Source organism: Sphaerodactylus townsendi, linkage group LG14 (assembly GCF_021028975.2).
Source record: "Sphaerodactylus townsendi isolate TG3544 linkage group LG14, MPM_Stown_v2.3, whole genome shotgun sequence".
NCBI classification, from domain to species: Eukaryota; Metazoa; Chordata; class Lepidosauria; order Squamata; family Sphaerodactylidae; genus Sphaerodactylus; species Sphaerodactylus townsendi.
Genome location: NC_059438.1, coordinates 9,700,229 through 9,726,071, shown reverse-complemented (window position 1 = coordinate 9,726,071; position 25,843 = coordinate 9,700,229). Strand labels below are relative to the sequence as shown.

The following is a 25,843-nucleotide window of genomic DNA, read 5'->3' as shown; positions in this document are numbered from 1 at the left end:
TAACCTACCACATGTCCCTTAAAATTAAGCACCCCTATTTCCCAGTCATCAAAACAGTGCAAGAAAAGAAGAGTTTGGATTTCTATCCCCCCTTTCTCTCCTGTAGGAGACTCAAAAGGACTTACAATCTCCTTTCCCTTTCCCCCCTCACAACAAACACCCTGTGAGGTAGGAGGTGCTGAGAGAGCTCGGAAGAACTATAACTAGCCTAAGGTCATCCAGCTGGCGTGCGTTGGAGTGCACAGGCTAAACTGAATTCCCCAAATAAGCCTCCACAGCTCAAGCGGCAGAGCGGGGAAACAAACCCGGTTCCTCCAGATTAGAGTACACCTGCTCTCAACCACTACGTACCTTCCTGCTGCTCCTAAGGAGAATCAGGGCTTCTGATAAATTAGGGTCCATATCTATCGTTCTCACCAGCATGGCCACCACGCTGTAGGGCTGATGGGAATTGTGGTTCCTGGAACATCTGAGAGCCCAGGTTCTACCCCCCTGAGCTTAAACAGGGTAGAACCTGCTGACTCTCAGATGTTCAGGAACTACAATTCCCATCAGCCCTACTGCAGACCATGGCCAATTGGCCATGCTGGTGAAAGCTGATATGAACCCTAGTGACTGCAAATTGAAACTAATTTTAATCGAATAATAATACACAGCCTAGAAATCCACAACACCCAGTTGGTTCCAGCCATGAAAGCCGTCAACAATACACAGATGCTTAAGTATTAGAAAACCTTTTCGCCTCACTGTTTATCATGGGGAAACGCTGGAACGGACAGAAATTTTCAACAGGCCCTATTTGTGCAAGTCTTAACACCATAATGCTTTGCTTTATTCAGAGACGATTCTCAGAACATGTCATTGGTAAGTTGCAGTATTGGCCACAAAAATATCACAGCAATAAGTAAATATCTTTACTGGAGAGTGTGCCAGAGCACACATCCCACTACCAAGAGATCACAAGGCAGACGACATCTGGAAGCTCCCACCTCGTCTGAGCAGTGCATCTGCAGCTGAGGATCTAACCGGTAATCAAGGGCTGATTCCTCAATGATCACTCGAATCTGGTCTTCGCAGTCAGGAGAGAGACGCTGTCGGAAGAGAACAACACATTTGACCCACATGACTCTCAGAGCCTTACTGGCCGTTCGGCTGAAGCAGCATCATTTGGTCCCTATAGCCACTGCCTTCCTAGCAAATCAAGCACCAAGATCTGCTCCCACTCCCTTTGAGAAAAGACCAAAAGAAGAAGATGGCACTCTCTTCCAGTTATTGCTCCTGCCTCCTGAGGGTGTATACTCCTGCACAGTTTATCTACACCATTTGTTTGTTTGTTTGTTTGTTTATTATCATATTTATATACTGCCCCATCCCCTGAGGGCTCTGGGCGGTGAACAACAAATTAATATTACATAAACAATAAATAGTTAATATAAATAACATCATTAAAAACATCATTGAAACAACTCCCACAAAATCCAGGCCAGTGAGCCATGGCATACCAGACAGCTTCCCCATTCAAGCTACCCACTCCACCTCCTTCCCAGAAAGATAAATTCCATACCACACAGGACCATGTTCTTGGTACCCTACTCTCTGAAAGCTTCCCCAGAAAGGGGCAGAGAAAGCTTCAGGAGGTCAGACTGCCCCTGGCAGCTTCTCGCACTCCAGTGTTTATGATACTAGGGCTTGAGCAGACCATTTTCTCCCAAACGTTTGGCGAGTGAGAACAGAGAAAGAGAGAAGCAAGCCGGGATCACTGAGCTGCCAGGTCAGCCCACACAAAAAAAGATGGAGACAGGTGATCAGAGGATTCCCAATGGAAGATGCCCTCTGGTTCTCACTGCCAGAGAAAACCTTTTGAATTTCAAACAGATCATGGCAGTTTTCACAGGGTGACTGTAAACCATAGATAAGCTCTAAGCCTCTGCTCTAAGGCAGAACAGGATTCAAGTTTGGAGCTGATTTTACTGCATTTGAAGTGCTTGGTTGTCCAGCAGGCCAGACCGCAAATGCATATTCTACAGAGCAGAACAAAGTTCCTGTGGGCTCAAAGCCCCGACACCTATGCCCTTGAGTCACCTGGTCTGCATATTTCAGCTTCAGGCAGGATATGACCTGCCCTTCCAGCTCTGAGTCATCCTTGGCCTTGTTCAGAATGCTCTGACAAAATTTCGGGATGTCTGCTTTGCAGGCTTTCCTGAGCACCGGGTTCAGGCGGTAATCTATCAAGGAGGAAAGGAGCGGCGTCAGCATTTCAGACAGACTGCGAGGAAGACAGCATCAGCCAGCAGAATCGCACAGGCTTATCTAAGCAAAGGGCAGCTGAATATCTTAGTTGGTTGCTTTTCATGCTGAAATCTCAAAAACAAAGGGCAGCTGAACAGGTACAGAAACAGTCCCTAAAAGGCGGAAGGACAGAAACAAGAGCTTCTGGGGCTGTCGTGCTGCACACCTGATCCAGATCCAATCCTTGCAGCAATCTTTTTTTTAAAAAAAAACTACAACTGCTTCTAAAATGGATGGGCCTGTGGCCACCATCACGTTTTGTTTAGCTCTACATGATCTAGAGACAGAAAAATAAGCATCTAGGCAAGGTGTATTATAAGAACAAAGAAAAGGTTAAGGTAACAGCATTACTACTCTCACGTAACAAACAAAGGCAAGCCTCTGATTCAGATGGTTAGTGCCAGACTAGGATCAGGAAGACCCAGTTCGAATCCCCATTTTGCCATGAAAGCCTGCTGGGTGACCTTGGGCCAGTCACATGCTCTTAGCCTAGCCTACCTGACAGGGCTGTTATGATGACCTGGAGGAGAAGACAATTATCTAAGCCACTCTGGGTCCCCGTTGGAGAGAAAGGCAGGGTATAAAAATGAATAAAATTAATAAATACACAAATTCCATGCAAGCATCACTCAGGTTACAATTTCCTCCCAGAAAAAGTATCCCACTTTTCAGGAGCCTTTCACACTTTGCCCTGACAAAGTAACAGTAGCCAGCAAAACAACACAACCAGAAATCATTAACTGTGGCTATTTTAGTGACTGAGACTTAAAATTATGCCCAATGTAAGCTGTGTGCATGCACAGTCACCATACTAGGGCTGTGCAAATAAGGTTTTTGCCCTACCCCGACCAAAATAAGGCCCCGCAGGGGGAGCGATCCTAGGCAGCTCAGTTCCACACAGCATTTTTGGACTGCCACACAGCTCCAGCGAATGCTTAGAGCTGATTGTATCCCATTTTGGCTTAACAGTAGTTCTAATATTCATGATGATCTCAATGGGACTAGTTAGCAACAGCAATTGAAAGAGTCCCACAATACAGTTGCTTGGCTACCGAAGCCTTGATTCCAAACTGGTGACCACCTGCAAAAACCATCTCATAACAAATGGGGAGGGGGGATTAAGCCTTGGCAAAAACCATTTCATAACAAATTGGGGGGGTTGAAGCCTTGAATTTTTCAGGTTCTTGCATATCATATTTAAATAAAGTGTAACACTTCTCAGCTTTGAGTGGTTAACAAAGAACAGAGCCTCAAGTGCAAACAGCTTAGCCTGGGCACTGACCGTTGCCCTACCCTGACCTAACCCCAAGGAGCAGCCAGGCTGTTACCTGTGTTCTGTGTGATCTGGCGCTTGGTGATCATTTGCTTGCATTTGGGGTCCATCAGCTCACTGTTCTTGTTCTGCTTCAAACACTGCAGCATGTTCTTTGCATCTGCTTCTGGGCAGAATCTCTGGCAGCAGAAATGGAGAAAGCAATCCTTTATTTAAAGCAGGGCTGTATTTAAAGTGGCAAGACAGAGCTTGAATTTGGCAACGGGACAGCATCTTCTGCCCTTGGCCGTGCCCTTTCCTTCTGATGCACCTAGTCTGCCTATCGCTACTAGAGATACAGCTGGATACACCTCCAAATTATGTTGTTCAGTGTAAGATGAGTTCTTAAAACTGCTACCTGGCTGCTGAGAGGCAATGACTACAGAATGTACTACTGCACAGAAACTTCCAGGAGGCTCTGCATTTAGGCAGAAGAGGAAACTAGGACATAGGACAGCTATAATCCTGGAAGCTGCTGAGTGACTTAGCCACTCATCGAGCATTTTCTACAGCAGACGCTTCTTTGCAACACTGCCCTGTGCAGAAGGTCTGACCCAACATGCCGCCTTCTGGAGTTCCGGCACTGAACTGCTGCAAGGTAAAAGCCTGATTCCAGTTCTGAAGCTTCCCTCGAGCTGCTCCTCCTTCCCTGGTCTCCCCCCCAAAAAACAGTAAGGGTACGGAAGCAGGGGGAAACCCTTGATTTAGGGGTTCGACCATGACCCTATACAGAATCTATTTTCAGCAATAATATTATCAGCTTTAGTCATTCATCCCATGTGAAAACTGCTGATGGATGCGCACACAAGACAGGCTGCTTCTGCCTCACAGGAACTAGTGCGGAAGCCACCGCAACCAAGAATCCCACATGGCTTTTGTTTATCTTTGCCTGACCAGCGACTCCACTCGGATCTTTCCAGCAAAATCCAACAGTTAACCTCACCAATGGATGCATACTGCAAAGGGCAACGGGAGTTCCATCAGAAGTATCCTGTTAACGGCCCCGTTACAGAAGGAAACTGGCCCCAGCTTCTCCTGTCCACCGGGTGCCCCTCACCTTGATCATCTGCTTGCAAACTCGCATGAGAGTGTAGTCCAGTTCGGGATCCATCATCTCCGTCTCCTGGAGCCTGAAGACTTTCTGGTGGCAGCGGGTGCTGAGCTGCTTCTTGTTTTCCTTCAGGCACTCAATAATCTGCAGTTAAACAGGACTGCTAAGAAGTGATAGTGGACTTGTTTTGTGCTGGCACTGATGAGGCTTTGCCCGAAGTGCATTGTGGGTAATGTTGTTTGAGCAAGTTTAGAGTTACAAAGATCGAGGGTGTAATTAAGATATGATATTGAAAACCCGTGGCCTGAAAGAAGGGCTCCAACATCAAAAAGGTAAGGCAATATAACAAACAGGGCTTTAAACCTGAAACACTTCTGCTTTCACTAGTCATTACGTCTCTCGTTAACTCTGATGCTAATTTAAGTTGCTGACAGCATGGCAGAAAAGGGCCCTGTAAGAGCCTGGGAATATTTTTCTTCTCATAGGTGGACATGTAAATTAATTCCGCAGTAAATGTTTCTTGGTTCTTTGAATTTACACTGGAACCTTTGGCTACATTCCCATGCATGGGTGCTGACCGCCTCAAAGCAAGCTTGGATCTCAAATGCTGCAATTATTGCTGAACACCTGGTACTACTAGCTTGGCAAGCCAAAACTTCCTTTGAGGAGGAGTGTATGTACAAACTGGCTCCTAAGGATTAGATTTTTCACAGAAGACCATGAATTATACAAACATTTAGGCAAAAAAACCTGGAATCAATTTTTTGAATTCTTAGATTTGGCTCCTGATATGAATATGGTTCAAGCTGTTGGATTCTCTCCTGGTGTACCTACACCTATACACACACAGAGAGAGACATACATGTGTATACGTGTATTCCACATGCATGCTTCATTCCCCTTTTAAAATATGCATATCAATTAAGCCAATTCTGCCCTGTACTACTTGGGACACATGAACACCATAAAAGTAGTCTGTGGTTGCCGGAAACAAGAAGGTTCTTTTTGAATTAAGGCAAGAGAAAGGGGGTTAACAAAAGATGGTTAAAGGGGGCAATTATGATGATCTCTTATAAACTTAGAAGGCAATAAAAACAAAAGAAAAAAAATCCAAGGCCAATCACCTGGGCATTGCCGTAGGCCACGTTCTGACAGTAGCTCTTGATGTCATTTTTGCAAGTTTCATAGAGGTCTGGCTCGAGACGGATATCCTCAGTCTGCAAGACAAAATTGTGACGTTGAAACCCAAAGGGGAATGGAGAGAGGGGCACTGAAAGCATATGCCATTCCATCTGAAAAGTATACTGGAGAACAGAGAAAACGTAAGCCCTCTGGCTTAGGCAATGAAGGATACCTACGGATCAAACCACATTTCTTTTGCCTGCGCATTTGTCACCTGCTTGCCCAGGAAGAATGTCATTTAGGTCACCTAAGCAGACCCGCTCAGGAAAGTTTAGTCCAAACAAGCTAGCTGGGGAAGATCCTCAGATTCCAGCCGCTCGGGACAGCCTTGTGTGAACCAATGCAAACCAATGGTGAAAATTATTTTCACAATCAGAATTTCCGTCTTGTTACCAACTATTGTTTAGTCTAGGAATTTGATAAAGGGGTTTAAAATATTCGAGCACTGACAGCATATCTCTCCCATTCCCCTTTCTTCAATTCCCCTTCCCTTTCCCTTTCCTTCCTTTCATCTAGTCATTGGGTGAGTGGTGAATTTATGGAGAATATAACTTAAACTGGTGTTTACGAGAGTGTATAAGAGAATGTCTATGATTGATTTGATTGTAGTTTAAAAGCCAATGTGTGAACAGAAACTGGCCATAAGCCAGATTCAGAATACAGGAAGGAGATGAACGTCAATTACACAGGAATAAAGTAGCCCTGAGACGCAGCCAGGTATTCTGATGGGAATGCAAGGTGGATACACTAAGGAAGATCTGCAACCTGCAGATCTCCAGATGTTCATGGACTACAATTCCCACCAGCCCCTGCCAGCATGGCCAAGTGGCAGGGTTGATGGGAATTGTAGTCCATGAACATCTGGAGAGCCGCAGGTTGCAAACCCCTGCCTAATGGATTTTGTCAATTTCGGTTTTTGGTTTGCAAGTAAAGCCCCTTCATAATCCTATCACAGAATCCAACATATGAACACATGAAGCTGCCTCATGCAGAATCAGACCGCTGGTCCATCAGGGCCAGTATTGTCTGCTCAAGACTGACAGTGGCTCTCTAAGGTCTCAGACTGAGGTCTTCCGCGTCACCTCTTACTCGATCCTTTTAACTGGACTAAATTGGGGATCTTCTGCATGCAGACGCTCTGTCACTGAGCCACGGCCCTTCCCCAACCAGGCAGCTGTTTACCATTTCCAGCTCTTCGACACGCAGCTGCTTGCGGCACTTCATGGAGACCCGGTGCTCCTTCCCATCCTGCAGGGTGTCGTTGCGCACAGTAGTGCTCAGGCAGATGACCACGTCCACCCTGAAAGTGGGAGAGGAAAGAGTTTCTGCTGCGCTCTGAACCAAAGGGTGAAACTCTTGGCTCAGGCCAGATGAGAAACGAAGCAATTTATTTAGTTAACAGCCACGCCCAGTCGATTCTCTACCTACTTTTTCTTGATGTTGGCACACAGCTTCAACACATCCTCCTTGCAGGCCATTTTGAATTTGTAAGAGAATCGGAAATCCTTCATCTGAAGCTGTGGAGGACAGGCAGACAGACAGAAAAAAGTTAACAGAGCTCTTTTCGCGATCAAGTCCTTCACAGAGCACACCAACTAGCCTCAGGGGCTTCTCCGCTTTGTTCTATCCCAGCGCTTTCAGAGTTCCGGGATGGTGCCAGGGAGGATAAAACATACAAGCCCAGATGAAGGGCCGAACCATCTGCTCCACCTGCCATGTAAACTACAAAGATCAATGTCTAGGAAGAAGTGGTTGCAATGTAATTCGAGGTTGCAAACTGAGAATCAGGACATTTACTAGGAGCAAATTGGCCACAGGAGCATCGAAGGTGGGAGCAAGTCTTGGAGCTTGGTTCCCAGGAACTGCCCTCCACTGTTATCAATTCAATTCAACCTTTAATGGCATATAAAAATCACGAATATATTTTGAATCGTTTAAAACTTTCAAATATTGATGTTTAAAATATTTTTCCAAGAACTTAGCCACTGCCAGGGAAGTCAGTGGGATACAATCACTTAACAAGAAGCGAGTAGTCTGGAATTTGGAATGGGTAAGCCTTGGAAGCAACAAAGGGATCCACTGTTATCAACTCCCAGTCTGAGCCAAGCTAGGAAGTGCTGGGAGGCTGGCACACTCACCAGCTGGAAGTGGGTGACGCCCACCGCACACTTCTCATTCATCTCTTTCTGATGTTTGTTCTGAATGAGGCACTCCATGAGGTCCCCCGAGTCAATCTGGTTGTCTGCCACTTCCTGAACGTGGGATTGGAAGGGGGGGGGGGGGGGGGAGAGAAGGCGGAATGTTGACTTTTCAAAAATAAAAACCTTAGGCTGAATTCCCGCTACCACATTCCAAGTAACCACAGTATCACTGCATACGCACGATGCTCATGGTTAGCCCATAATAGTGCTGGAATGCAAGACTGCAACTTGTTTTTTGTTTTCAAAGCACAGTACAAATAAACACAGGATTCACTTACGTGGCAGAAGGTCTGGATGATTGGCTCACACGCTCGCATCAGCAAAGCTTCGATCTGGATATCCTGCCAGAGGGAGTAGTGTGTATTTAGACCCAATTCGGCAAGGCCAACATTTCACGAGGCCTTTCGCGGTGTACGCTACGGTGCAAACTTTCCAATGTGATGAACAACCAACAGGCCTATTGGGTGTTAAGCTCTCTAAGGAGAGCAACTCTCACATCAGACTATGATTCCTCAGAAGCAATAATCCATTTCGGTAAATATCCCTTAAATTTTACAGGCCAAAAGGTCTGCCGCAAGCAAAAAAGATGTGAACAAAACCCCCAGGATTTCAGGAAGTCACACTTGCAATTAAAGACACAGCTTACACATATAGCCATACAAAGCAGAACCATCTGCTATATAGTGAATGGCTACCAGCAATCTGCTGTGGCACCTCATCTCTGAAATAGCCACCCCAAGCCTATTTGCCTGGCCAACTGCCACTGTTTTCTTCTAAACACCAGGTAAAATATATCACTGCAAAGAATAAGGAGTGGGCATTCATTTTGCTGACTGTACCTCTTTCCCAATATATACCTGGCAATATCTGATTTGAGCTACTTTCAGAACAGTCATTTAAAGTCCAGTCTTTCCTCTTCTTCCTTTAATAGCTGTTCATCAGTGTGATGAAAAAGCAACATATGAGGAGCTTTTTTTTACGACAAACACAAACAAATGTTAATTTACATTACTACCATTGGGCAATCAATCACCAAGGTCAAATGCAACCGCCACAACATTGCAGATCTTCTCTGAATTTAAGCCAAACTCTTTTACCTCAGATTCCAGTTCTGTAAGGTTTCCAACGATGTCTTTGCAATCGGCCACCAAATCATCCAGATGGTCCTGGAGGCACTCAAGTTCCTAAACAAAACACATAAATATTTTTAATCCAGTACAGGGCAGTGTCGGAAATGAAAGGCAACTCCAGAGCTTTTGAGTATGGTAATATTCCTCTCCCATGTCTTGAGGAGAGCGGGAACTGCCTTTTTCATTCAGTTCCTTTGTTCCTTCATACCATCACAAAGAGCTCCCAAAAGTGTAGTATAAAAGACACCAGCAGTGGGAAAGTAGGCCCAGTTGTATGACTATGCAGATATCCACAAAAAGAACATCAGTTACAGGTAAACAAACCTTTCTGCCTTCCTCTCTGTGCAGTTCTATATATGAGTGATACATGAAGTGACCTCCCTGCCAGAGCAGAAGCCCCAACCTTGGTATGCCTTGAAACATTTTGAAATTATAAGAAGAAGCAGCGTTTGGATTTATACCCCACCTTTCTCTCCTGTAAGGAGACTCAAGGTGGATTTCAAGCTCTTTTCCCTTCCTCTCCCCACAACAGACACCTTGTGAGTTAGGTGGGGCTAAGAGAGTTCCAAAGAACCGTGACTAGCCCAAGGTCACCCAGCAGGAATGTAGGAGTGTGGAAACACCTCTGGTTCACCAGATAAGCCTCTGCCACTCAAGTGCAGGAGTGGGGAATCAAACCTGGGTCTCCAGATTAGAATCCACCTGCTCTTAATCACTACACCACACTGACTCTCAGAAGGGGTAGCTGACCCCACCACAAAACAACTAAAACAGCCAAATACAAAACAGTTATTGGGGGATCAGTTCTTTCCTTTGGAAAAAAAGGGTTATTTGATTTAATTTTCTGAAGACAGAGGCCCTTTGGGAGCTATTGCCAAGCTGAGCAGCACAAGACAGTCTGTCTATTATCCTGTCTGGGATAATCTCAGTGCTTTGCCAGTGAATCAGCTGTTGGGAAGCTACCCAAAAGTCCATGCTGTAGTTTTGCTATTCTGTTCAAGACCCTTTGAATAGAAGAGCCACCAGCTCTCCCTGAATGGAGGGGAATGACACCACCAAAGTTTCCAGAACCTCTCTGGCTTCAGTGTGCTACATCTCCATTCTCTGCCTATTTTGGCTGTTGCACCATGCAGGTCGCTCAAACCCTTGCGTTGACTACTTGGCTTAAGCACAGTTAAAATAAGAGTTAACTTTCAGTCCCCAACGCAGTTAAAAGCAGAGGCATGAAAACTGTAAATTAAGCCCTGGCTACAGCAACAGAGTACAACATGGCTGTGCTGACTCAGCACTGGGCAGCTAGGCCAGCTGAACCACATTTATAAGCAACAAAGATAGCTCCTGTGGCAGAGCCCTGAATCTAGAGGTATGACTCCTCCACAATTATGGGTGAACTTAAGACAAAAACTGACTTTATGACTCTCCTCCAAAGCACAGCAGCCAGACTACCAGCATTCCTTCACAGTCTGTTAAAACAAGGCTGCTTTTCACAAGCCTACTGAAGTTAAAGGAGACAGGGAGAAGGGTCAGCCATAAAAGGATGAAGCCAGGAAATATTAATCAAAGAAAGTTAATCCTCAGAATAGCTGTGGAGCTGCATATTGTGCGGCAGCCAGAAGAGAACGGAGTAGGAAGGCAATCGCTCTTCCGCTCTGCACATGTACAGAGGGGTGTTCCCATCTCTTGGGGAGGCAACCTGAGTGCCAATTCTCAAGGCGCAGCTCTGCAACCTGCATGGCGCTGCGCGGAGACCACAAAGAAAAAAATTATACCGATCCAAATATATCTGAGCCCCTCAAAGGACAGGTGGGAAACAAAAATAGTATGAACAAGCCAGTGGCAAGTTTTTATGGAAACAGCAAAAGCAACTGGAAGAAAAAAACACTTTCAGGTTGGTAGGAAAATACTAACAGAAGCTCTCAGTCAAATACAATTAGAAGCTCTCAGCCAAAAAACTGATCAGTTAATGAAGGTTAAATGCGCAACATTCAAAATATGAGTTGTTCCGCTCCAATGTTTTGTGGTTCTTGCTGCTCATGTAGGAGGTCAGGTCACAGTGGTTCAGCGGAAACAGAAATCACAATTGAAAGCATTCCCCTGGCAAGGCTTATGTTCAGAAAGTCTATCCCCTATTGACTAGGGAGAAACCAGTTACTAAATCCAAACTCATTGGCTTAGCACTGGCGTCTCCTTTTGAAACATATAGGGTTTATGAAGTCCCAATAGTTTTTAAATATTTCATGGCAGCTACAGAATAATTTTCTCATGTGACAAGACTGGGAGGAAGTACTTCAGGATCTAGCATGGGGTGGGGGGGGTTAGGGATGTTATCTGCTTGTAACAGGAGTATCCTTCACTCTTTTCCCAGAGAGGGAATTAAAAAAGAAAAAAAGCAAATGCCTGGGATACCTGTCCTGTCTCCGTTTTCTCACTGCACCACTTCCCCAGATCAATCATGCACTTGTCCTGAAGAGCTGGGTCCAGTTTCACATCCAAGGCACGTTGATGCAGGATCCGCTGCACTTCGGCTCTACATTCGCGGGACAGCTGCCAAAAAAACAAGGGTACAGATTTGTTCCAGATGAAGAATTCCAACTGCTCAGATCTGGGAAGAATGATATCCCCCACCCCACCCCCACCGCCAGCAATGGACAGCAATTCCTTTATGCTATTCTTGGCCTCCACCCACGCAAGTCTGGAGCCATATCCTTCATCCTGACCCAGCAAGCAGTTCTGACTCACTAGCTCCTCTCTCCGCCACTCCTCAGGTGCCAGCGCTGAAGCATTTAATCAAAGAACATGCTTGGCATTTTGTTTAAAGGAAGCAGGTAACTGGGATACGCATGCAACTGAAATGCACCACCTGTGTGCCGCAGAGTCACACTAGGATCTGGCAGACCCAAAGTGATTTACACTGTTCTCCTCTTCTCCTTTTAATTCTCACAACAATCCTGCGAGGGAGGTTAGTCTGAGAATCACCCAGCAGGCTTCTGACAGCCACCGGGGTGTAGTGGTTAAGAGTGGCAGACTCTAATTTGGAGAACCAGGTTTGATTCTCTACCACACAAAGCCTGCTGGGTGACCTTGGGCTAGTCACACTTCTCTCCAGTCACAATTATCTCAGAACTCTCTCAGACCCAACTACCACCCAAGTGTCTGTTGTGTGTGTGAGGGGAGTAAACCATAAGCCACTTTGAGACTCTTTACAGTAAAGAAAAGTGGGGTATAAACACTAACTCTTCTTCTTCTTACATGGTAGAGTGGGGATTGGAACCTGGGCCTCCCAAATACTAGCCTGACACTTTAGCCACCACACCACACTGCCAAAGCCTCTTGTCCAGTTCAAGAAAACAGATTCCATCACATGTGAGCTTGTGGGTACATGCAACCTCACAACTAAATTGTCTGGAGTATAAAGCAGCCTGTGGAAAGGAAGAAACAGCTCTCTCATCTTTTGTTTTTCTTGTGGTCACCAGCTCAGTTCCTCTACAGCTTCAGCAACATTCCAGGTCTACCCTTCACAGTTAAACCCACAACAAGTGGCATTCGTTCTGTAATGAAGAACAGCTGCCCAAACAGCTGGCTGGTGCCCCTACCCTTCTCCCCTGCTCCTCAGTGCGGTAGGCATGTCTGTACAGGCAAGAGAAGATGGCCCCGGGAGGAATCATCTCGCTTGTTTCGTTCCAGCCGTGTGTGTGACAAAGTCGAGACGCATCTCCCTGGCACTTGCGGTAGAGGACGGGATCCAATCTATTTTTTAAAAAAATTGAGACATCCTTCAAATCACCATCTGGTACTGGGATGCCCTTTCCTGACTATCAAAGACATCACCTTCTCCCTGAAGTATATTACTTCAACCTGGAATATGCATGAAAACCAGACGTGGAAAATCATAAGAGGAGCAGTCAGACACATTCCAAGCACCTCTTCTTAAGAAAATATTCTGGCATTTTCCAAGTCTAAATAAAAAAGAGCTGGAGCCTGTGAATTCACTCCAGGGTTCTCTGTGGCCCAACTGTATCCATATGGGCAACAGGATCATCAAAATGCCTGCAACAGACACCCCCTCCCCCATGCCCAGCACTCACTTCCAGTCCCGTGAGATAAAGTACTGGAGCTCCAGAAGCCTATGCTCACATTCCTCCACCATCTTCTCTGTGTACAGATGCTCCATGAGGCAAGAGAGAATCCTACAAGAGATGCAGGACAGTTAGGCTAGGTGAGGCAAAGCTCAGAACCTGCCAAGCCTCCAGCGCCTTTGTTCTGCCAACCAGCCACTCTCACTGGAAGAAAGACTAACTGTTCATTAAAATAAAAGGAACAATGGGACATTGCAAAGCCCACATGACCTTGCACAGAGAAAGCATTTCCCTCCGGCCCAGGTTTCTCACCTCCTGCTTGAAAGATTGAGGATAAAGATGCATGATGGAAAGAAAGATCAGCCATATATTCAGACCAAACCCGTTCACATGCTGAGCCCGTCCCTCCACCTCTATCCCAGAGAGACGCATGTAACGAGCCACAGCAACAGACACAGCACGACGTGGCCGGCTCTGCCACTTACATGGGGTCTCCAGCACGGATGTGTTTACAGGCGGTTTGTATCACTGATTCGCAGGCCTCGTTCAAAGCTCTGTCAATGCGGTAGTCAGCACCAGGGTCTGCCTCCTGGATCAGCGTTTGAAGCTGGAAGAGGAAAGGAGACAGAGAATTTTACAACAACAGCAGAAGACTTTGGGGGATATATTGATCTCTGTCACTGGCAGAACTGCAATTCTCGCTCTACACCTATGTTTAATTGCAGTGAGTGCCTCTGCAGAGAGAGAATGTTTTTCATATGTTCCCATGGAAGTTTCTCACTGCCACTGAAAGAGAGGCAACATTTTGCCAGGAAGAACAAGCCTTTGATAAACTGACTTCTCTTTCAAACCCAAGTCCAGGTAATAGGAAACTGTCATGCCAACTAATAAGAACAAAACAGAAGAGCAGCCCTTCTGGTTCAGACCAGTGGTCCATCTAGTCCAGAATCCTGTTTCACACAGTGACTAACCAGCTGTCCTGAAAGGTTAACACAAAGTCCTCCTAACACTAGGATTTAGAGGCTGAATGAAGAGAAGAAGAGTTTGGATTTATATCCCCCCTTTCTCTCCTGTAGGAGACTCAAAGGGGCTTACAATCTCCTTTCCTTTTCTCCACCACAACAAACACTCTGTGAGGTGGGTGGGGCTGAGAGAGTTCAGAAGAACTGTGACTGTGAGAACTGGGCAGGCTTAGCTGCTGGTAAGATGCTGCCACATCAACTCACTCCAATGCCGCCCCCTGCAAGGTCGTGGCTAGTAAGGTTACGTGGTTAATTGGCATCACCAGTCACAAATCTGATTGGTCAAATGAGCTCAGGCCAACTCGGACCCTTAGTCATAACGTTTAACATTTTCAGTCTACTTTGGCTCTTGGCACCGGATTCATGGTTTCTTGACCCACCAGCCCTTGTGATGTTGTACCTGCTTTATGGGTCAGACATGCTGTCTGTCCACGTTGACTCTTAGATAACAAAGGACTCTGAACGCTGGAAGATTTCAGCGGAAAAGGATAACATCTGGTAAAACTGAACCAGTTCTATTACCTACTGATTTAGTCTTTGTTGCTTTAATCCTCACAGTTCACTGTTCTTATTAATAACATTCTTGCACAGTTTTACTAAATCACTGTAATTATATCCTATGGTGTTTTGTCTTGAAGTGGCTTCAATCCTTAAACTGCTAATAGAAGTCACCCTGCTTTCTTGTAAGTGTTAAGTTCACAGCTTTGGTAGTACGCAATGGCACTAGCGCCTGGATGACATGCAATTTTTTTATAACCTTTGATGCCACACCATCCTCAAAGCCCTTCTGGGGTGGGTGGGGGTGGGGTGGGCGGTCTATTAAATCTAATAAATAAATAAATTCTGCTCCAGGCATGAACAAACTGGGCCCCAACTCAAAGGATACTGAACTCATCCTAGATCATAGGTCTCAAACTCAGGCCCTCCAGGTGTTCATGGACTACGATTCCCATCAGCCCATGCCAGCAGGGTCAATTGGCCATGCTAGCAGAGGCTGCTGGGAATTGTAGTCCATGAGCATCTGGAGGGTCTGAGTTTGACATCTATGTCCTAGAAGAGATTGACGAATAAGAAGAGAAGGTTCCCCGCTGCTGGCAACTTACCGACTGCTGGCAGTTGGATCCCACATTCCCTTTCTCCCCTCGTACAACTTTCATCAGGCAGTGCAGAGTGCGGCCTTTCCGATGCAGCCCGGAGCAGTGGTGCTCAATCTCACTGCGGCAGCCTAGGATGATCTCTGGACTCAGTGAGAAGTCCTCCATCAACATGCGCCGGTAATCCAGCATTTCTCCCTGGCATTCGCTGCTCACTTGCCGACCTGCACCAAATCACAAGAGCTGCCAGTTAGGAGGCGTCTGACCCCAAATGGCCAGGCGGTGTTATTTGCAGGGGGGGAGGGAGGACATATGGTATTTAGACTGTCTTGGGTCCGGATAGTCATATGGAGGGCGCGGCTCAAACCCATTCTCCTCCTGCACTGCGGTCTTAATCTAAATTGGGCCCCTGTGGTGCGTCACAGCAGATTTCCCTGAGTAAACTCAAACAGACAACACGCCTGCCAGCCCCCAATGCAGACACGATATTCAGTTCGGACTCAGATTGCAAAAATTAGGATGCATGTGCTAAGGTAGCACAGAACACAGCAGTTAGAAATTCTCTCTCAAGTACTGGGTATATTTGCAATTCTGCTGGTAGAAAACAAAAGCATATATGCTTTCAAATTCTGTATCAAATAGTACAGTTAAATATAACATTTATCTATCCTTTGTTGTAAAAGGAGCAAAATCAATAGGTTTGAGCGGAAAGTATTATGTGCATCTAAATTTTCCCACAAATTTCCCAAAAAATTTTTTCCAATAAAAGCAAACAAAAACCCTTTCTCTGGGAATGTTATGTACTCACCTTCCACTATGCATTTTTGCATGTGGTTTGTTCTTTTGATTGCAGTCTTGTTTAGCTAGATGCTTTGGAGCTAGATGCCTGATGGTTTCTTGTTTATAATGGTTGTGACCATAGTGGCTGAGGAAGACTATAAATTGAAAGTATTGCGAGTTTCCTGGGTCAATACTACCACTCACCACCCATGGATCATCATCCATAAATGCCTGTATCATCATCATGACTAACGGTGCTTCCACCTATGTATTTATGGAGCTTATTCATTGAAGAGGAGTCCAGACAGGCACCAGATATTTGAAATCCTTCCTACGTCAACGCTGGATTTGCAAGGAAGTGATCTCCTTTCATACAGAGACTTGCAGTCCCAGTACTGTTTGTGGGACCCCTTGTTGTGTATTTTTATGTATTCTCTTGTGTGTGATCTATGTGAGTGTGTTATCCAAGCTATATATGGTGTTGAGTGTATTCTACAAACTTTTCAATTATTTTCATTACAGATAGGTATTTTAATGCCTTTTGTCAGGAGCCAGACAGAATGTTGTTCTTTTTGTGGCCATACGTTCAATGGACCGCAGGCGTGCCTGATCAGGATTATGATCAGAACTATTCTGCACTTTAAAGAGACTTGCATGGTACATCTCACAAATCCAGTGCACATCCAAACACCAAACGGTTCACTCTTGCTGCAATATTTGAATGGGGTTCATTTTCCACAACAGTTTATTTCAGAACTTGGGAGCTCGTCACGAGGGCAGCCGATGCTGATACCAAGCAAGCCCACTGGGCCTAGGAGGCCCAAGAGCCTATTTTCTTTTTTTAAAGCCCCTTTGTTCTTAGTGCAGCGATGCCTTCTGTTATTTCCCACACTTTCACTCATACACTATTAAGTTATATAGTAGGCTGAAATGGTGGATTATATTCAGGGCGATGCCTTCACAATGTATGAGTGCAGGTTGTGCTTTCTGCAAGCAACAGTTCTTGATTTTTTAAAAAAAAGTTGGTCAAGAAAATCCCATGCCTGAAGTGAGTGAGCAAAGAAGTACAAATAGACAGGAAAAGAGCTACAGTGGGCTTTGAGGCACAGGGCTTCCATAGCATCCACAGTTTCTTACACCTAACCCAGGATTAGGAGTGCATTAGCAGAATCAAGCATACAAGAGAGGAACCTTTGCCTTAAAGTGCATCATGAATCTGTGTTGTGCAGCCTCGCTTCTCTGACTTGTACAGGAAGAGACGTTTAACTGGCATAATATTGTTGCAATAGACACTCTGCAAATCAGCACAAACGTTTTCTAACCCACAGTGACAACGGGGGCACCTCCACCCCACCGCCAGGAAGCCTGTGATGTCTATACAGCAGAATCTAGACCAATTCTTCTTAGCGGTGGAGTGACAGCCGTGACTTGGACTTAAAGAGACTGCCTCCAGCATTAGTTGAGCAGACATATCCACAGTTAAGGAAAGGATCTATCTGGATCACTGGCTGCCTATCAGTTTAACGTTGCCTTGAGGGCACTGTTAAGAAGAGGGAAAAAAGAGAAACAGCAACCTGAAAGGGAGGCTGTCGAGATCACACAATGCTAGGTGGAACATGATGAGAAGAAGCCTTGCCCCCCCCCCCCCCCCGAAAAGCTCACCTTCCCCAAGGTCAACCAACTTATTTAATGGGAGGGGTTACACCTGCCAACAAAGGACTATTTATAGAAAGCTGATGGACAAGTCCTTCTCTCAGAGACAGAACAGTTGTGCACCTTAACCACAAAACTGCAAGACAACAGATTATCTGGCATTAGCTCTTCCTTTGAAGAGAGCAAGACCACAACGTCTAACAAGTAGGCAAAGCCAGCTTACAGCCAAGTCCCCACAGTGCTGCCCATCTGAAACAGCATTCCAAGCACAGCGCAGCGTCTAAAATGGAAGGGTAGCTCTACTGCCCTTCTGCAAATACTAACCAAATGACATTTTATAGACAATAAGGTCACTGCCTTGACCACAGCTGGCAGAATGAGGCTCCTGCGGCAGAACTGGTTTCCAATGACGTTATTCTCAAGTCCATGTTCCCTATTTCATTCCAAGAATGGTCCAGGTAATAAAACAGGCTTCTGCCGCAAGCAGTGACTATACCACTGAATCACCCCACATCCCCATTTGGCTGTTTAAAAAAAGCTACGAAGCAGGTTGACTGATCTGGATCCTTTCAATCTGTGAACTTCCAGTATTAAAAAAATACACATCAAAAACACAATGTGCAACGAGAGATGCCCTGATACCCTCCAGGCACACTGAGTCACAATGTGTCCCTCGCACCCACTTGCTTGCCTGCTGCCCAGTTCCAGGCCCTTCCATACTCATTCATTATCCCTTTACCAAGTTCCTTTTTTCTTTGTCCTCTTTCACACCCATTCACTTCCTCCTACATTTCTATTCTTTCCCTTATTGTCACTCCCTCCCCTTCCCTTGCTCTGTCCTTCACTACTACCCCCGGCACTTTTCCAGTCAGCTCCATGGGGCACTCGCGGGGGCGATGGGAAGGGAGAGAGGCCAAAGTGATGGCAATGAAATTGGCCAGCAGGGTGAGGGGAGCATTCTGCTGCCACCTAGAGGTCCAGGTGGTAGCCACAAAGAACAATGGACACCTGAGCTGGTGGCTGGACTCCCTTAAAGGCCTGCTTTATGGAAAATTGCTTTACCACAACAGCAGCCGAAAGGAATGGGCTCTCACTACAAGAAGCGAAAATAAATACGAGGACGACAAAAAAAAGAGCTTTGCCCTCCCTCGTCTCAACTAAGGCGGAGTTTTTATTTACTTACATACTGTGTTTGTAGCCCACCTTTCTCACTGAGAGTTCTCAAAAAGAGGGTTAAAACCTGCACTTAGGTTGTGCTGCTACAGATAGCATGTGGGGGCTGACTCAGTGGGACAGTGCTTCAGAGTGCTCCAGGTAAAAGTATTCCCTGCCCACAGAAAGCTAACAGCTTTCTCCTTGACATGCTAATTTTTTTGTGGCCAGGGAATTTTTCATTAATTTGGTTGAGCAGGAGCAATCGTGAAGCGGTTCAGCCCAGAAACATGTTAACCAATGTCTGAGAGAACAAGACCAGGGTATTATTATGGAATTTCAAGACAAAGTATGCAGGGCTTGCTAAGACAGGGCAGGATGCCCTCAGCACATGTGGTGTCTCTAGCCTGCCACAACCAACCGCGCAGGAATAACGATGCAGCAACAGACGCAGGGGGTACTAGGGGTCTGCGGGTGGTGAGAAGAGAAGAACACGGCAGGTGGATTTACACAGGAGGGGAAAGGCTCAGCAGGCACTGACAGACTCTGAGGGATGACAAATACAAATAGTGACATCTAAAAGTCATTTATTTAGGCTACCAGCATTTTCCCCATCCTGACCCACTTGAAACAACTTGAAACAACTGCAGATTTTCAAGAGAAAGGAATCAGGTAGTGTCGTAAATATATGGATCTTAAACTGATCAATTTTGCCATGATAATCTGGTCTCAAGAACATAAGAAAGAGTCTGCTGGATCAGACCAGAGTCCATCTAGTCCAGCACTCTGCTACTCGCAGTGGCCCACCAGATGCCTTTGGAAGCTCCCACGCAGGATGTGAAAGCAATGGCCTTCTGCTGCTGCTGCTGCTCCCGAGCACCTGGTCTGCTAAGGCATTTGCAATCTCAGATCAATGAGGATCAAGATTGATAGCCAAAGATCGACTTCTCCTCCATAAATCTACCCAAGCCTCTTTTAAAGCTATCCAGGTTAGCAGCCATCACCACCTCCTGTGGCAACATATTCCAAACACTAATCATGTGTTGCGTGAAGAAATGTTTCCTTTTTTAAGTCCTAATTCTTCCCCCCAGCATTTTCAGTGTATGCCCCCTATGGCCTGCAAGAAATGCCACTTATATATGCAAACTGGGGTGACTTTCTCTGCAAATATATTTTCCCATATTGGCCTTTTCTTATTGAAGTCAATTAAAGCCCTTCGGGGATCGGGCGGTATACAAATTAAATAAATAAATAATAATAATAATAATAATAATAATAATAATAATAATTTAATAATAATAATAATAATAATAATAATAATAATAATAATAATAATAATAATAATAATAATAATAATAATAATAATAATAATAATAAAACTGAAGGCATCACCCCACAAAATTCTGTTCCACAAGTATTTGATCGGATGTATTCAGATAAAGGGAGGTCAGGTGGGCCTTACCTCTGTGCACTGCAGACTCTAAACACATGAGAAGGTACGAGAGCCGGGCTTCTCGGGAACGTGGAAGGTTCTCTACATTGCAGCGGTACTTCTTGAGGTCACTTTTACAAGACTTTGCCAGAGAATAACTAACTTTGTAGTCCTGTGCAATTAGTTTTTGCCGAGTTGTCAATGCATCACGACACTGGAAAGAATAAGCAAGGTGTATGACTACCTCTCATTGGGAAACATAAATACAACTTCCTCAGTGTTACCCAGACATTAACTTTGCCTGTCCTTAAGGAACCAAGGAACAGAATGTAGGAAGTCTCTTCAAATCCCAGTTGTTATATAAAGGTAGCCTGGTACAAACAAGACGGCTTTCTAAGGTTTAAAGTTCAAGCAGGTTCTTAAGTCTGCACAGGCTCCAGTGGTCTCATGGTTAATTCCAGTGTCTGTTTAGTAAGTTCAGTTAGCTTGTTCAGTACATAAATTAACCTAGTAACCTAGGAAAATCAATGTTATGATTGATATTCTGGAAAATATATAACAAGAACAAACTGGGCATTTTTGTTCTTTTGAAAAGAAAAGTGGGAAACTGACATTTGGTCATTTCAATCACATTTATATTCTGTTCTAAAGAGAAGGGAGAAACTGACATTTGGTCATTTTGATCAAATTTATATTCCGTTCTCTCCCTTCAACTGACCCAAAGCAGCTATAAATACAACTGCAACTAGAAACACTGCACACAAATCAGATCCAACATTAAATGCTGCCTACCTTTTCACTCATAGCATCTTCAAACTTGTGGTTAAAGAGGCACTTGTATACCCTCCCTTCTCCAGCCTGAGTCTGAAAAGAGAACAAACCAGTATGATTACAAACTGACCATGATTTATCACGCATTTATTCCAAGGAGCACACAACAGTCTACACAGCGTATTTTACCCTCAAACCAAACCCACTATAAGATAGTAATTTGCCCTGAGGTCACCCAATGAATTTCATGGCCTAGATTTTGAACCGAGGTCTTCCTAGCCTGAATACTTTATCTGTTAAAACTGGGGTTTGAACTACACTCCCAGTGAAAGGAATTCAACATTAACAGAGTTCACTAGATTGCTTGTATAGCAGTTTCAATGGAATCATTTTGTTATTTCAGAAAAACACACTTACATCTTAATTTGACTGATAGTTGTTCTATCAAATGGATTATGTTGGTTTTGCTTGAAATATGGGGGCATGCTAGGCCCTGCTGGGAGGACAAGAAGCAACTCACATTTTCACAGAAACGTTCCCGATCATCCCGGCACGCAAAATATAGATGCCGGTCCAAGTGGAAGTCGTCAGAGGAGAGCTCAGCCACACGGAGAATGGCTTTCTTGCACTGATCCGAGACAGCCATTCGGGGGTTGTTCTCCTCCACCTCTTTCACCAGGCCTTTCTCCAAGCAGGACACCACTTCGCCTTGAGAATGAGCATCCTAAATGCAGAGAAGAATGTTACCTCCAAGTAGAAAACTCATTAGCTTCAATTCTATTCTTCCTACCCCTCATTCCACAAGATGGATGAAAAGAGTTGAAACCACACAGGTACCCATTTAAGGAAGAAGCTAAAGCTCATTCAGATTTGACACTGCGGGCCACAGGGAAACACACACATCAATATATCCAAGTGGAGCATCCCAGTCTGCAACAAGCTTCATGGTATCTGACAACAGCCGGCCAGGGAAAAGACCAGCTGCCAATAAAGGGCTAAATGAGAATTAGCTGCTCATGCTATGATCTTAGCAAGCTGTGTCTCCTTCCAGATGCATCTTGCTATTTGCGGTGCAATTTATTTTATTACAAATTTTAAATAATGCTTGTTATACTGACGCAGAAAAAGATGTTAGTATGATCAGCTGAGGTGCAGCTCTGGAGAAAATTGTATGCTTCCACATAAGAACTCAGTCCTGAACAAATATGAGAATTATCATTCATTTGTACATGCTGCCTTTGTCTAAACCATTATTCTGTGCATCCAGAACAAATCTTAGGACAACTACAGTCCAGCAGGAACAGGCATAGAATTTGATTGTCATCGAAAACACACAGTTGAACCTCTATTAGGAAATCTCTGCTACATGGTAAGCCTACATTCCCTACAGGCTAATACTATCCTATGGAGCAGCCCTTGCAGACTAACCACTGTCTTCATCCTGAAACATTCAGATATCACCTAACAGTGATAAATCTCAGGGAAACAGTGTAAGAATATGAAATGCTAGCCACATTCTGAACAAGCTGCTACCATCCTCTCCTCCAACCGGCCCTTTTCTGAAGGTCTGGTCAATGGATCTAAAGTTAATTAAATTTTTAACAGGTTACCTTTTCCGCAAGCCGAATGCTACCACACTTCAGGTTGTTGATATCATTCCTGCAGGCATCCATAAAACCACAGATCAGGCGGTAGTCACTGAAAATTATCGCAGTCATTTTGGTGATGTACTGGTGACACTGGTATTCGGTGATGTTTCCTCTGTGGTCGACCAAGCAGGACACCAGGTAGCCTTTCTCATCAATCCCATCAGTACATTCCTTGATCTGTACGAGAAGATGCAGGTTAAAAAGGGGCTTTTCAGTCACTCAGCATTCACAGAGAACTTGTGACACACGGTTCTTTCCCACCAACTGGCACTCAAGATCTTTTTTCTAATTGCAACACAGAACAGCACTCATTTTAAGACTGGAAGAGGGAGCAAGAAGCTCCGAAAGATCAATGAAAATGCCAAGAATGAAAAAATGTGGTTGATTCACTCATGCTGATCAAAGTTGCGGATGACCAACTGGAACAGGGAAGTTCTACATTGGGAGATGAATGATCTAAGGTGGGAGTAGGTACAGGTCACCAATGTGAGTTGCTGCAGATTCCAATTTTGGCCAGTCATCTAAACCTCCAGCCAGAAGACTGTGGACAAGGACAAACATCGGTGTTAGACCCTGTGAATGCGAGTCTGAAAAGGAGCCAAGGCTTATATCAGGGGTGTCCAACTCTGGCGCTCCAGATGTTCATGGACTACAATTTCCATCACCCCCAGCTGGCATGGCCAATTTGCCGGGCAAGCAGGGGCTGATGGGGATTGTAGTCCATGAACATCTGAAGCGCCACAGTTGGACACCCCTGGATTATATCATCCAGAGCCTTGAAAGCAACCCTCAGCCTAACCTACTACTCATCAGATAATTATGTAAGAACACACAGCTGACACTAACAAAGACCACAGTGATGTTGACCAGCCTGACCCCCCCTCCTCCAAATTTAAACATTCTGAACAAGTTGAAAGGCAATACAGCCACAAGCCCATGTGAGAAGAAATCTGTAAGGCAGATTAGCCCAAGAATATAGGGCAATCTGAACCTTTCCCTTGCTGAAGACTAGATGGGTGAGCTTCTGGGGCCAATTTTGGACATCCAGGAGATGGCATCCAGAGCCCTTCGGGGATTGGGTGGGATATAAATCCAAAAATAAATAAAAATTAAAAATAGCCAGTTACCCATAGTAGTAGCCATCGGTCCATCTTCCCAGATAGGGGCACAAAGGATTGTGGTTCCCATGTGCCTGTTGGGCAAAGTCTAAGACTATTAGGACAGAAGACAATGCTTCTCCCCTGCAAATGAAGACTGGGTTGTGACTGCCCAGTATAAGAAATTGGTAATGACAGTTCCAGCATTAGAAGGTGGATTTGGCAGCACAGATACCAAGCAGGCAGGTCTCTGCACATTCAAGGCCAATTCATCAGCTGTCACCACAGAGGCTGAAAAGGCTTTCCTCCCAGAGACTGGCTTGGAGCTGAAAAAGATCAGCTGTATCTTGCTGTTTAGTAAGCTTCAGGGAGTAGATACAGGTCTTCAATGCAGATACCAATTGTAGCCAGTTGATCATTTCCTACCACGCTCCCTACAATTTTAAAAAAGCTGTCCTCTGAGCCATAGATGCTGGGCACTAGAGAAGATAGCAAAAAAGGAAAACTTGACAAGAGAGCATGAGGGGGGTGGAATATTTTCCAAAATATACTCTGTTCGCCTATAGCCAATGAGAATGTTGTGTTGCAAATCAATGATGGTAGATCAGCTATATCTGGGATATGAGGCAGGGACAAATCCTAGGGGGTTATACACGGTCCAGGCTTGTACATGGCACATAAGAGCCTTGCTGGATCAGACCAGAGTCCATCTAGTCCAGCACTCTGCTACTCGCAGCGGTCTACCAGATGCTTTTGGGAGCTCACATGCAGAATCTGAAAGCAATGGCCTTCTGCTGCTGCTCCTCCTAAGCACCTGGTCTGCTAAGGCATTTGCAAGGATCAAGGAGAATCAAGATTGGTAGCCATAGATCGACTTCTCCTCCATAAATCTGCCCAAGACCCTTTTAAAGCTATCCAGGTTAGTGGCCATCACCATCCAGGTTAGTGGCACATCTGCCTTCTTTTGCTAACATTAAGTAGTTAATTCTTCCTAGAAAACCCACATCAAGGAGAAAAGGCAGAAGAAAAGACTCTTTGTGTGTATGTGCTTTAAGTGAAAACTAGCCTGTACAGAAGGTGCCTCTGAAGAGAGTGTTTCCAAATAGGGATGCAGTGGAAAAAAGAGAACAGAGTGGAACGACGCACACACACCCCTGCCCTTGGGCCTGTGCAATTGAGATTGAGTCTCTAAGATCCAGTACAACTTTCCAAGTAGAAATTCTGCACAGGTACAAAGCCCAGGCTGCTACACAGAGCCCACAACGAACTCAACTGAAGGTTACCCAAGATATTTTTAGCTCAACAGCAAAAATAAGGATGTGCAACCATAATGCACAACTTTTAAGAGACTGCATCTGTTCATACCACAATGCACAACTTTTAAGAGACTGCATCTGTTCATATTAACTGAAATCCAGTGGCACGTTAAAGACTAATATGTATTTCAGAATGCGCTTTCATGAGTCAGGTGAATCTCTAATGAATGCTCTAATGAATGCTGGGGAAAATATCATTCAGCTTTAAGGTACCACTGCACTTCTGTTTAATTTCGCTACAAGAGACTGACTATCATACCTCACATTAACAGTAACACACTTTTAGAAGAACAAAATCTGCTTTCACATCCTGCATGTGAGATCCCAAAGGCACCTGGTGGCCCACTGCGAATAGCAGAGAGCTGGAATAGATGGACTCTGGTCTGATCCAGCAGGGTTGTTCTTATGTTCTTAAAATCATCTGGGATAGTGTGGCTATCTTTTTTTGAGTCTGACATGGCTGTGCATCAACCAAATTTTTCAGATTCTCAAAAAAGTCAGATCACAAAATATTCAGATCAATTTTACAACATATGCGATTGCATGTTTCACTGAAGGTGAATATTCAAACGGCTCATATTTGGGACTTCTAAAAGTTAACATAAATGGTTAGCTTCTCTTTCTTCAGAGCCTGCT

At 44.9% G+C, this 25,843-nt stretch overlaps 1 protein-coding gene across 1 annotated transcript in view; it reads right to left on the bottom strand.

Moving 5' to 3' along the window:
* Positions 1 to 25,843, bottom strand: part of GLG1 (golgi glycoprotein 1) — a 59,732-nt gene that overhangs the window by 7,703 nt on the left and 26,186 nt on the right. Inside the window, exons 4-22 of the mRNA XM_048515491.1 lie at positions 22,756 to 22,971; positions 21,666 to 21,869; positions 21,167 to 21,238; positions 20,405 to 20,588; positions 15,367 to 15,581; positions 13,727 to 13,848; positions 13,251 to 13,352; positions 12,759 to 12,912; positions 11,572 to 11,709; positions 9,133 to 9,219; positions 8,314 to 8,376; positions 7,973 to 8,086; positions 7,263 to 7,351; positions 7,017 to 7,134; positions 5,777 to 5,869; positions 4,659 to 4,796; positions 3,618 to 3,741; positions 2,083 to 2,225; positions 990 to 1,091 (exon numbers count right to left, since the gene is read on the bottom strand). Coding sequence (XP_048371448.1) covers positions 990 to 1,091; positions 2,083 to 2,225; positions 3,618 to 3,741; positions 4,659 to 4,796; positions 5,777 to 5,869; positions 7,017 to 7,134; positions 7,263 to 7,351; positions 7,973 to 8,086; positions 8,314 to 8,376; positions 9,133 to 9,219; positions 11,572 to 11,709; positions 12,759 to 12,912; positions 13,251 to 13,352; positions 13,727 to 13,848; positions 15,367 to 15,581; positions 20,405 to 20,588; positions 21,167 to 21,238; positions 21,666 to 21,869; positions 22,756 to 22,971 — 2,478 coding nt within the window. The remainder of the gene's footprint in view (positions 1 to 989; positions 1,092 to 2,082; positions 2,226 to 3,617; positions 3,742 to 4,658; positions 4,797 to 5,776; positions 5,870 to 7,016; positions 7,135 to 7,262; positions 7,352 to 7,972; positions 8,087 to 8,313; positions 8,377 to 9,132; positions 9,220 to 11,571; positions 11,710 to 12,758; positions 12,913 to 13,250; positions 13,353 to 13,726; positions 13,849 to 15,366; positions 15,582 to 20,404; positions 20,589 to 21,166; positions 21,239 to 21,665; positions 21,870 to 22,755; positions 22,972 to 25,843) is intronic.